At 38.1% G+C, this 13,038-nt stretch overlaps 2 protein-coding genes across 2 annotated transcripts in view; one reads left to right on the top strand and one right to left on the bottom strand.

Annotated features, from left to right (window-relative positions):
• The window catches only part of TXNL4A (thioredoxin-like 4A), an 8,475-nt gene extending 371 nt beyond the window's left edge, over positions 1–8,104 (top strand). The window contains exons 2-3 of the mRNA XM_009324480.1: positions 6,743–6,846; positions 7,542–8,104. Of these exons, the coding sequence (XP_009322755.1) occupies positions 6,743–6,846; positions 7,542–7,713 (276 nt within the window). The 3' untranslated portion in view covers positions 7,714–8,104. The remainder of the gene's footprint in view (positions 1–6,742; positions 6,847–7,541) is intronic.
• A 2,137-nt stretch (positions 8,105–10,241) lies between these two features.
• The window catches only part of HSBP1L1 (heat shock factor binding protein 1-like 1), an 8,072-nt gene continuing 5,275 nt past the window's right edge, over positions 10,242–13,038 (bottom strand). The window contains exons 2-4 of the mRNA XM_009324492.1: positions 12,105–12,217; positions 11,839–11,918; positions 10,242–11,081 (exon numbers count right to left, since the gene is read on the bottom strand). Of these exons, the coding sequence (XP_009322767.1) occupies positions 11,063–11,081; positions 11,839–11,918; positions 12,105–12,217 (212 nt within the window). The 3' untranslated portion in view covers positions 10,242–11,062. The remainder of the gene's footprint in view (positions 11,082–11,838; positions 11,919–12,104; positions 12,218–13,038) is intronic.

Genomic DNA, 13,038 nt, shown 5'->3' with positions numbered 1-13,038 from the left:
GTTGCGAGTTCTGAAATCAGAATCGTTGCCTGTTAATAATCCGTCGTTTAATGAACATCGGCGTTCAAGCAGAGACAAGTGCTTGGTGGTAGGACTGCTGTGGCTCTAGGTAACGCAGCGCTGTCACATAATGTCACACCAGAATGTATAGTGGCTTCCCATTTCCATTGGAATAACTTGAAAAGTTACTTTCATTTTGACTCTTAAAAATGGGAAGATCCTAAAATCTACAGGACAGTGTTGATTAATATGTCAATAATATTCCTCGTGGAGACAGGTGACATTCCATTGAATTGCATGGCCTGAATTAGATTTTAGGAGCCAAGCTCTGAAGCTGTTTTCAGATGGAAACTCGATGCCTGCTGACAGCTGGTTACTCACTTAATAAAGATAGATACTGAAGAAAAATTAGACTGTTAACATACGCAATCATCTATAATTTATCTTTTCATGTATTTGGTAAAGGTTTTGCATAGTGATAGATGTAGAAAATTGACAGCTCTTCTTTAAATGAGCCACATAGAAAATGAAGCAAAAAAATCTGATCCAGAAATGGTAACTTGGGTAGGAAAAGGAGTCAGTTATCTTCATGTAAAATTGTGTGCATACTGCATAACTTAATACAGAGTTCTTTTCTTGGTGTACTCCTTTCTCTTTTAATGTTATCTTAAAACAAATGAACTTCTGTCTCTAAAATCCCTACAATGAAAGATCTATACCTGTAGCCAAATGTTGAGACATAATGGAATCCAGTAAGGAATTGTGACATGGTTTAATTTAGTCATTTTGTGTTTAACGTGGTGGGACTGTTTTGCTCAGACACTGTTAGTATCGACTTTTGGCAGGACGCTTGGCAATTTGGCAGAGGTATTGGCAGTTAAGGGTGACGGGGGAAAGAAAGAACAATGTAACTTCTTACTTAAAAATCTCCCTCTGCAGAAATGGCAGATTAAAGGGCGAGATCCTTCCTCATCCTCTTGCTTACAAGCCATGTTTGGATCTCTGCTGTTTTAAAGAGTGAGTAAAAGTTCCAATTGTACAGGTGTTTATACTAGAGAGTAAAACAGAATGTTAACATGCTGTAATTGCATGCTACATTTGAAGAAAATGTAGCCATATTTTACATTTGATACCATGGTGCAATATTATTTTAGTCTGCAGCGTATTTTTGGGTAGCAGTAGTATTCATCTGTACTCTAAATAGGAAAACAGGATTTTTTCGGTTTGAATCTTTTGGGGGGAAGAAGAAACTAGAACACCATATGAAAATACAAAGCAGATTATTTTCACTGAAATATACTCCACTTACAGTTGACTGGTTTTTTTCCCCAGTGTTTCATGAAAAAGAAGCCGTTTCAAAACAAGTGATGATTGTAAGATGTTAGATTTTTGCTTTGTCAGGGTTTCAACCAAACTTCTAAGAATTGAGTTTCATAAAATTCCTCTGGAACACCTTTTTTAAAAATACACTTGTTTTGTTTTGTTTTTTTTTTTTAAAGGAGGTTCACAATTATAAAAACCCATCCCCTGAAATGCAGGGCTTTGGCTGCTAAATTACTTTAATACCCCTTTTTTAAGAAATATTTTAAAACCATGATTTGTCTAGGACTGAATACTGTAAATCAGATAACCTCTTGTGAAACCAGGTCACTTTAACCAACAGGTTGTATTGGGTCAATGTGGGTTTAGGGACGATTGTTCAAATGTTTTGCATTTATTTAACCATAATCAGAAGCGTGAATAGCTGTGGCTTTTGCTCAAACGTTAGCTGTACCTCTGCCTGTCTGTTAAGGTTACGTGAAAAGTGAGAGAAGAAAAGAAAGGGGGGGGTGGGCAGGGTAAGAAGGAGCTATAAAAAAAACATAGTGATATTGTAGTTGCTGGTGTTTGTAATTAAAGTTGAGCAAAGCTAATCCATTTACTCATGTCTATAGTTTTCAGAGTCGTTAGCTGTAAGTATTGCTCTCAGCAGTATAACGTCTTTCTCTCTTCTATAAATTTATCACCTAAACTTACAGCATAATTAGCAAGAAAAAAAATTCAAGTAAGTATTGACAGTACAGACTCTGAAGTTTGTACTTACTGTGTTTGCAGCCTCTTTCAGTTCAGTAATGCAAGTCTGCTAGCTGCCTTCAACTTGAATGATTTGTTGCAAAAGCTCCTCTCTGTTCCTGTATTTTTTTTTTCCTGTGATTTCCTAGTCCATAAAGACATCTAAACATAAAAAACATTGTCTAGAAACTGGTTAGGAAGATGAGAAGATGGAATCTGAGATCTTATCTCAGATTTCCTTAGGTATTTGCTGTATGCACTTTGGGCCATAAGGTAACGTGTGGCTGTGAGATTTGCTTCTTAAAGGGAGCTGAAATCTTAACAAAAAAAAAGAGGAGTATTACTTACCCCTAACAGAAATTTAAAGAAACTTCACGATTATTGCCGTTCTTCCTAGTCATTGATCATATTGTTGTGGCAATCTCATCTTGTAGGAATGCATGAGGTTTTTTTGGAATGACATTGTTAATGAAGAAAGTCAGGAGGGAGAACTTTGGAGGACAAATGAGATTTATTTCATCTGGCATATGATTTTTCCTACATCTGTGTTTCCTATTTACCAGCTAAGTGTGTGGTCTTGATCAAGATAGGGTACAGAATCTGTATCTGATGTTAAGGGTCCTGTAGATTCCTCTGCTTTATAGTCTTAAGCCATTCCGTTTAAAGATATAATAGCAGTCCACCCAAGCAGGTACAGTTCTGTGAAGTATTAAAATAGCCTGTAACTGTGGCTAGGCAATAATGTACTTCTGTTTTTTGTATATGCATGTTGAGTAACGTAGACTAATCTGTGAAGCTACAGTAATTAAGGGGGGAAGAAAAAACCCCAACCAAAATTGATGCCCAACCCATGAAAGTAAGTCTGATAAAATTTTGAATCCATGCTGCTGTTTGACTTTTAGTTTCCTACTCCATTCTGTCCCCATGGACAGCGGCTACAATGGCCTGGTAAAACAGCGAAAGTTTTGAATTGAAAGATGGATAAAGGAAGTCAGAGTGTCAGAAATAAATACTTTCAAAAGTTAATATCTGTCTTGTTTTTCTGTTGAAAATGTTTTTATCTTTAGGTGTTGGAACAAGTGTGGAGCTATCCAAAAGGTCTATCACTAGAGTTCCCCCACCCCACCCCAAGAAAGCAGCTGACTTACTGCAACAAATTTACTATATTTTAGTGTATGTTATGAGGTTAAGTACTTTCAGAATAAATTTGTGTTATTATGTATTCAACTTCTAAAATACCACAAGGTTTTTTGCCTGTTGTCTGGACAGTAAAATTTTGGTTTACGTTAACAATCTCGGTGTAGTCTCAATTGTTTCAACTGCAACTGCTTTTATTTAGCAGTGTGGTTACTAGTTACACACTACTTAGTGTGGTTTGTTTGCTCAGAGTTCTATGTAATTCTTGTTCTGAAGTCTCCATACTGTATCCCCAGTTATAAGTCAAAAGCCAGAAAAAAAACTTCTTGGCAACCACTGCCTTGAAATGATAGCAAAGCTTGTTCTATATAGGAATGGAGTTTTTGAACTGACAACTCTGTCTGGGGGATGGATTCACGTCCCAATGGATAGGGATTGGTTTGTCTCCATAGACTTACTAGCTCAAGTATAGATCAACTCCTGCATCCATACCAGCCTGAATCCAGAAATACTTCAACTGCTTTTGCTTAAAATGAAGCCTGAGCTAAAGCCTTGTGAATTAGAGCTGGCTGTGTGTGAAGCCAGCTCAGACGCTGCTCTGTACTGCTGTACTCCGATACTGCGTTTGGGACAGTAAGTGCTTCTTCAGGCTGTAAAACTGGTCAATACTGTGCAGAGACAGACACATTTGATTAGTTCTGCAGGGCTTGTCTTGTGTTGAAATAAAATGCCTCTCGGTGACAAGCCTGCCCAAGTCTGGCATGGCCACTAAACGGTAGATATTATGGCCACTGCAGTGCTTCTGCATCACCCTTTCTATATTTAGCCTCTTACCCGTGTTTTTATCTAGTTCATTCTTAGGCCTGAATCCCAACCTCCTGCTGCTACGTAGATTGGAGTGTTGCATGGCAAGGCCCGTGTCATGGGCAACCTTGGCAGCCAGTGTCCAAACTCAACAAAACACATCCTTATTCAATGCACTTGCAAGTGCAAGTGGTTTTGGAGTGGTAATCTTGTCAGATTTGAAATTAAGAAAGCAAGGGGGAAAGAACAGAACCACTTTTAAAGTTCTGAATTCAAATTTGAGAGTCTGTATCTAGCTCTGAGGTCTGCTTTAGGCTTCATAGAAGCTTTTGAGCAGGTGACTGTCATCAGTTTCACTTCTATAGAAGGAGGTAGCTGTGCTTTTATTCCCATGTAGGAGAAGGAAGATTCAGTTAATGTCCGAGATACCTGGATTGCGGTGATAACTTGCATATATGCTGTGCAAAGGTGATTTGAGTGATCCAGTCCTTTTGAGTAAGATATATGCAATAACTTATTTAAGACTTGAATAGTATCTGACTTTCAGAAGATAAGCTAATGCATTCATTAACTCTGGTTCCATTTTCTAAAATCTCAGGCTGTTGATGTTCATTGCTAGTGACAAGCATTTCTGGTTCTGCAACAGCTCAACTAAATTAAATGTATATAATGTCAAACTAACTTTAAAAGTTTTGTTGTTCCAGTACTATGTGGAGTACACAGTTCTTGGAAGTAAAATTTTGTTTTAGCAATATTTTTGTAGTGGTCTGCTGGTGTGACATACAATCTCCTTGGACTAATCTTTCAGTGAACAAAGCAGGTCCTAAGAATGTTGTATTAATGCTTGGTTTAACTTAAAATAATTTTCTAATCTCCAAATTAAATACTTGTTCAAAGATTATATTTAGTTTGTCGGAATTGCATAATGTGTTGTAGAAATTTCCCCGCGTGGCGAAGCTGTGCTGCTGATGCTAAAAATGTCAGCAGGATGGAAGAAGAAATGATAGGAGAAAACGAAAATGGCTCTTCAGGTTTTGTTTTGTTGTTTTTTTTTAAAAACAAACAAACAAACAATTGTCTCATGCCTCCTAAGGCTAACCAGGGAGTAACTTCAGTCACTTCTCAGCTAAATAGTTGACTCTGAACATCCCATTAAGTTTCTTAGAAACGTTTCATATAAAATTGAAATGGGCATGAATGGTCACTTCAGAGGGTGTTAGAGTTTGATATTATGACTAACTTGGGTTTTCAAGGCGTTACCTCTTGCCTGTTTTGAAACATGGCTTAAATGGGATGTTTTCATTAGATGGTTGACAGAGTCTAGGATTGTAACTGGCTCCATAAAAGCACAGCAAAAACTATTTAAATGCTGTTTCACTCCAGAAGAAATTTTACTTTCTTCGCTACCAAGACTTATTTACATTTCTGAAGTGTGATTATTTTTTGTAATTTAGAAACTGTCTTGAAGCAGAAGTCCATCGAAATTTATTTACTGTGTGCGTCTGCTTTTTTGTAAACAAACATTTCCTCACTTTCTCAATTGAAGTGCCCGCTAGGATATTTAAGTACAGGGTATACCATATATAATAATTTTCTGGTACAGTCTAATCCTGTTTTGTGGACTAAAATAAAACATCTTTACATCAAGCAGAAATTATACTCATTGTAGCATTTCTAGATGTTTAGTAGCAAAATTAACAAGTGGGAAGTACTGTGACAAACAGTGAGTTTATCGTAAATCTTAGACCACGCGTTACCTTAGACTGGTAATTTTGCATAGTCAAATGGGAAGGAACAAAATTGTATTTGTATGTAAGGATGGGGGGTCAAGGTTGTGTGTTCATGGTATAATGCATGAGTATTTGATAATATACCTTACAGTTAAAGGTTTGTGTAATTTAGATGCCTACTGACTTATATTTTAATGCGTGTGTGTGTGTTAACTGCTGCTGTATATGTATGAGCTAAGTTTGGAAACTAAAACGTCCCCTAATTCTACTTAAGGTGAAATATGCTACGTCTAGGAAACAAAAATGTGACATGGTTTTCTTTCAGGAATGAAGACATTAACTATGACATAAATGCAAAAGAATCCCTCACCTTTAAATTCAGTAACTCTGCAAAGTGAAAGCCTATTGTACTGGAATTGCCCAGAGAATAGCTTCTCATCAAGGTCTTTTTTTCATTATCAATTAAATTTTTAAGCTCCTGTTTTAGCTCTATACCTCTCAAAAAAGCTATCAGTTTTTCTTATTATCAGTTTTATTTTCATTTAATGAGCCTTGTTAAACAGATTAGATGGTTTAGAGGGGAGGAACACTTGGAGGCACGCACCAGGGCATTTTAGATCGTTAATTTTCTGAAGTCTATAAGCAGCTGATGACAGAGGCAAAATGTGTCAGCTTGGCTTGCACAAAGCAGTTACTCGTTTAGAGCTGTGCACATCACTGTGAGGTCTCAGTTGCATATAAAGGGCATTTGTTTTTCTGGATGTTGATTTAGCATAGTATCTTTCCAGTTGATACTGGATGTGAAATGAGCATCTTGGCTATATTTAAAAATATTTTCCATGATAATTCGTCGTTGTGGTTAAAAATAATGGCGAGAGTGTTTACTTGATTTTATGACTTAATATTTTGGAAAATAAATGTTGCAATAATGAAAGCTTATGCCTTTTAATTGGTAATACAAATAATCAAGGGCTTGGTAATACATACCGCTTTTATAATTCCTGTTTTCTTCTGTTCAGGTAAAAAACTTTGCTGTTATTTATCTTGTGGATATCACCGAAGTACCAGACTTCAACAAGATGTACGAGTTGTACGATCCCTGTACCGTCATGTTTTTCTTCAGGTACATGGTGGTTCTAGAATGTAACTCAGTTCAATTTTTTGTGTGTCAAGTACAGTGTCTCAGTAGATCATTTCTAAATGCATGTCAGCATACTGATGCTTATATTTTCATTGCTCTACAAAAGAATAAACTGATTAAATAGGAAAATGGCTTGTTTTCCAATTAGCTGTTTTGATAATAGAGTAAAAATTAGCGATAGTGAAAACTGTTTTTATTATCCATTGTCTTTAGTTTTAAATCTGAAACTCCCTATATAGAGTACTGCAGTAATACAGCAGCCAAGCTTGTCAAACTTGCTTTAAAGATATACCCAAAGTATTAAGGTTTTTTGGAGCTAAGGTGTCTACATTGATGAGCTAAAATGTGCTACTGACAAGTGTGGGACTCCCTCTGGTGTTAGAGAGTAGTGGGAAAGAAATACAAACAATGAGGAATATGCTGAAGGATAATTGTACTGAGTAGCAATCTTGGGGGCATGTTTGCAGTTTTTGTTCTAGCTTTAGAAATAGGCAGTAAAACGTCAACTTTAGTGGCAGGAGTGGGTACTCTTTCTTTGAGGCGTATTTTGCAAGCCCGTTTATGTTATAAGGGCTTCTTTTGAATCCTACAAAGCATTCTTGTGGGGGATATAAAGTTTCTTTCTGAGTTACAATGCCATATTAACTTGTCTGGTTTTTTTTTCTCTCCCTTTAAAGGAACAAACACATCATGATTGATTTAGGTACAGGTAATAACAACAAGATCAACTGGGCAATGGAAGATAAGCAAGAGATGATTGACATTATAGAAACTGTTTATAGAGGAGCCCGCAAAGGTCGAGGTTTGGTGGTATCACCAAAAGATTATTCCACTAAATACAGATACTGACATTTCTTTGGGGCTGCCTTTTTTTTAACCCTATGTCCACTTAAATTTATTCTTGTGTACATATATATATAAAAAATGAAAAAAAAACCCTACAAATCCTTCAACTTTGAGCATATTTTGAATTATTTAAAAGGTTTGAATTCCGTTTGGAAAAGTAAAAGACACAAAGCCTGGAACTGTCTGACTGCAATAATACTGTAGATTAATTTTGGATTGTTTTTTTATTTTTATTTTTTAAAGACTTTGTGTTGTCCTTTGGGCATGATGTATTTTTGTACACAAAAAGCCTGTTTGCAGAAAAACATTTCAACTGTTTTTGTTTGCTTTTGTTACACAAATATGTGGGAAAAATATACTATAGCTTTTTTAAAAGAATAAAATGAGTTTCACTTATTTACCTCACTTTTCTTTAGATAATTAAATTTGAGAATGAAAACAAATGTAATTGGATGCAAAGTCGTCATGTTGAAGATGAAGGCTTATCACTTCTGTCAGGATTTCCTTGCATAGTATCTTGGTGTTCTGTATCGACTAAAAATAGGAAGAAAACACTAAAGTGCATTTATTAATATTTAGCAGAACTTGGAGAAAACACCTTCCATGGCTTCCCTCCCCCACAAGTTAATTGACTTGTGGTGATGGACTTCTTTTTCATGGTGATTATGCACACAGTAGTCAGTTTGAAGTACTTAGTAGATTCTGCAGTGCCAAAGGGTAATTGGAGTTCTGGAGCTGGCTGCGTAGTCAACAGCTGAAGAAAGGATGAGCTGCGCTTTCTCTCATTTGACCTCCAGTTTGCCTAATGGTATACTAAAATGCACATATGAGACTTGGATTGGATTCCACTGTGGCATGGCTTTTGAAGTTTCCATTTGCGTTTCTGACAACTTTTGTTCTGCAGTAATGGAGCCAGTGTTGTGTGGGGTTTTGGTTTTGTTTGTTTTTTTTTTTAAACTGATACATGCGTATTTACAGGATTAAGAAAAAACAAGCCAGACTACGCAGGAAGGAGATACCTGTACTTTTGGTCCAGTTTGTCACAAGACAAAGTGGAATATGCTTTTTTACCATCTGGGTGTTTTAGAGAATTTAGAATGAGTCAAGAAAGTAAAATTAAATTGATCTGGTTTACAGTGCTTATTAATTATGGAACAATTTATGTTGGAAGGGACCATTGGAGGTCTAGTCCAGCCTCCCAAAGTAGGTCCCACTTGATCAGGTTGCTCAGGACTGTCCAGTGTTGAGTATTGGCCCTTCTGGCAGGAAAGATTTTGTTTGAAACTGAACAGGAGCCTCTTACAACAAATGCAGAAATTGAAGCATTACCAGGTAAACAGAATACCGCCGCTAATGAAGGATAAATATGCTTTTTAAAACTTTGGCAGGTGTTAATACTTGTCATCGCTTATAGATTCTTCAGTAATTAATATCAATTAATTATCATTTAATTACCAATTAATTACCAATATCATTAATTAATATCAAGAAAACATGCTAATCAATGCTTTACTCAGTGTAGATTTGCAAGCAATGTCAAACTGGGGGGAGAGGGTGCTATGCCAGAGGACAGGCTGGGGAAGTGGGCCAACAGGAACCTCGTGAAGGTCACAGGCAAGTGCCAAGCCTCGCCCCTAGGACAGGGTCAGCGTCCGCTGCAGTGCGGTTGTGAGGGGCTGGCTGGCATGCGGCTTCGCAGGAAAGGAGCGGGGTCTGGCGGGGGAGCTGAAAGTGAGTCAGCAGGGTGCCCTGGCAACAAAGGCTGCAGCCACGCACTGCTCAGTATTAGCACAAGCAGAGCCCGCAGGTCATTCCCTTCTACTCAACTCCTGTCAGACCACACCCAGAATACTCTGTCAATTTTGGGGCTCCCCAGTTCAAGAAATACATTGTTAGGCGGCAGTTAAACAGAGAGCCACCAAGATACGGTGGAGCACAAAGCATACGAGGCTCTGAGAGAATTCTGTTGGTTCAGCCTTAAGAAAGGGCTAAGGCTTGCTTTCTGGCTTACAACTACCCCACGGTTGAGCATGGGGAACAGTTAGACTCTTGTTGGAGGTGTTTTACACGAGAGAGCTAATAGACACAAGCCGGAAGACAGGAAATTCCAGCCAGATGCAAGGAACTCTTTTTTTCGACTATGAGGGTGCTCAAGCAGCAGAACAGGCTTTCCAGAAAGGCTGAGGACTCTCCATCCTTAGGGGCGAGGCTTGGCATTTGCCTTTGAACTTCACGAGGTTCCTGTTGGCCCATTTCTCCAGCCTGTCCTCTAGCATAGCACCCTCTCCCCCCAGTTTGATATTGCTTGCAAATCTACACTGAGTAAAGCATTGATTAGCATGTTTTCTTGATATTAATGAAGAATCTATAAGCGATGACAAGTATTAACACCTGCCAAAGTTTTAAAAAGCATATTTATCCTTCGTTAGCGGCGGTATTCTGTTTACCTGGTAATGCTTCAGTTTCTGCATTTGTTCTAAGAGGTTCCTGTTAAGTTTCAAACAAAATCTTTCCTGCCAGAAGGGCCAATGTTTTGGTGTACAAGAACCTTACAGTTAGTGCGGATGTCCTGTTTCTTTGGCGCTGGCATGTCTTGTTCGGGATGTGTTCGGTAACTATAATTCCTATCTATCTCAAAGTCTTTAGGCTCTTTCATCAAAATGGCTAATGTTGAAGAACTGAAATGGGCACAGCATGCATGCCTGGATGATGTCACCTGCGCAGGTGTGCACAGCTTTGGGTGGGCTTGTGGAAAGAGTAACAGCTGAAGAGCTGTAATCTCTGCAAATACTGCCATTGCTTTCAGTGCAGAACAGTTTATCTTCATTGGACCTATGAAGTTTTGCAAAGGCACCTTTGTAATAACGTCAAATAAGATGTTATTTTGTAATGTAAAAGATTTAACGCAGCATTAAAATGGCACAAGCAAATGGAAAAGTTTTGTCATAGAAGGATCTTGCTATGCTGAGAACATTGAAGTTAAAAAGGCAACGAAGAAATATGATGAAAATTTTAATATTATTAAAATAAATGAAATACATTTTTAATACATTGAAAAAGGTTGCGACTGGGTAAGTTCACTACACAGGATATAGTTTTCTGTCCAAAATAGTGGTTTTGCCTCCCCTGAAACTAGTAGTTCTTTCCCAATTACAGGAAATAGTGTCCCATTTAGACAAATAAACCCAGCTTTCTACTTTTTTTCCTGGGGCAATAGTTGAAAATAAAATTTGAGATTCTATTGTGACATGATGCAAGTGTGTTTGTTTTCACTGATGCTTTTTGTGACTAGTGACACTGATCGTAAACTCCCAGATTCAGTGCGGTGCTGTTCTCCCTTTATCTTTCTTGGTCACATCTTCATTTCAGTGCTGCAAAGAAACAGCGAATAAGTAGGTTAGTGGTTTAATTATTCATGAATGTGATTCAGCATAAAAATAGGAAGATCTCTGTACAGTTAAATACATCTTCATGGATTGTCTTTCTGTATTTCTGAAAATTACTACATGGCTTATCACAAAAAAGGCATCAGAACGAATAGTTGCCTAAATTACTTCACTGTATTTACCGCTGTTCCTGTCTTTCACTGGGTAAGCAGTCTCTAAATGACAAAAATAATTGATGTGTCTCAGTTTGAATCAGGAAAGTGTGTAACACCAGGAAGAAGACATCACCCGCACCCACAGAACACGGAAGCAATGCTGTCTTGTAAATATTAAGAACACTGACTAAGGTATCCATCGGGACAGGGGGGTGGCATTTGCGACAGACAGCGATACAGAAATCTCGCATGCAACCCTGAACCGTAGCATGATTTTATATTACAGAGTGTTTGACAATACTACTGAAGTTATCCTTGCTCCTTCCATCCCCCATCTTACTGCTGCAAGAACAAAACAGCTGCTGTGCGCGGGGTGAGTGTATCGAAGAGGCGTGCTCTGAGCCACCCTGGGAAGCTGAAGCAGGTTTAAAAGCAGATGTACAGAAGTTTTATACCAGCGAGAATTCTCAGTCAGCTAAGTTAGCACACTTGAGGGATGGAGTGGTGGGCGGGAGTGCTTTAAGCCACGCGCATTTTATTACAAGCGTACAGCCTCAGTTTACATATTTGGAATTGGTTTGCGCTACCCCTTGTATGTGGCACTTGGTGGAACAGATGCATCAAGCTCCAGTTTTTCTTTCAAAAAACCAGTAGCATTCTTTGGCTCCTAGCAAAGAGAAATCCAAGGTCATTTTAAATATCAAAAAAAAAAAAAAAAATCTCAATATACTCTCTAAATCTGAGGAAATGCAGGTGTGATAACTATATAAACAATATTTTCATGCTAGGTGCTCGCCATAGTGCAAAACTAAGTGGAAATACATAAAATACAGTGAAAATTAAGTTTCTTTACTCTCAACTCTTCATCGGTGTTTTCTATCCCAGCCTCTGTCATCAGGTCAGCAACATGCTTCTCAAGGTCATCAATGCGCTCGCCCATTTCTTCCAGTAAAAAGTTAAAGATAACTTAAGAATAATGTAACTTAATAGTCTTTTTTCCTTCTGTGAGAATAACACGAAGCTTTCTTCCAGGTGTCTCAGCCCCTTACTTACCTATGTTTAACGCAAGGTGAAGCATGCACAAAGTTGTATTGTTACAAGACAGTCCTACTTTCTCTTGCAACAGAGAAGCATTCACGTTGTAAATATTTTCAAATGCCTTCCTGCACGCCCCTGAGTGAATTGGAGTATTTTCTGCATAAGGGATTGTCTTCTTGCCGAGGAACTATTTTAGGCGATACCTACACAATCAGGTTGCTAAAACGTTATTCTTCTCTTACACTAAAGCAGCCGCTTCCCAAAAGGTCAGGTTTCAGAAGAAAATGGAAAATGTAATAAATTCACAGTTTCAGAAAGCAGAGGTAGTTTCTGTAAATACATCTAATGAGAAAGCTCGGAGCCCCTTCAGGTCTTAATTTCTCTTTTTGAGGGCTCGCCTTCCCACGCTCGGGAGGCTAACAGTTGCTTTTAAACCACCAACATGCGGCAATGCACTGATTTCAGTGGCATTTTTGAAGATGGTTGCGTTTTTAATGTGCCTTCAGAATCTTTACGCGTAATTTGTTGCATATTTTACTTGAAAGCAAGAACTGCCGCACAGGGACTAGCTCACTGGGAGCTGATACTACTTCTAGTAACACCTTTTTTAGGATTTCCTTCTTAGCGAAGGGAAAAATAAGCGGGCTTGGGGGGCAATTCACCCGTCTTTGCATCACAGGCGTTTAAGAACGTCAACCATTATAGCTTAATTTGATGTTTAGGAGAAAAGCGCATCCCGATGTTGAAAA

Source organism: Pygoscelis adeliae, unplaced genomic scaffold, assembly GCF_000699105.1.
Source record: "Pygoscelis adeliae isolate BGI_AS28 unplaced genomic scaffold, ASM69910v1 Scaffold95, whole genome shotgun sequence".
Lineage (NCBI taxonomy): Eukaryota > Metazoa > Chordata > Aves > Sphenisciformes > Spheniscidae > Pygoscelis > Pygoscelis adeliae.
Note: the sequence above shows the minus strand (reverse complement) of the source record. Positions and strands in the feature narration are given on the sequence as shown.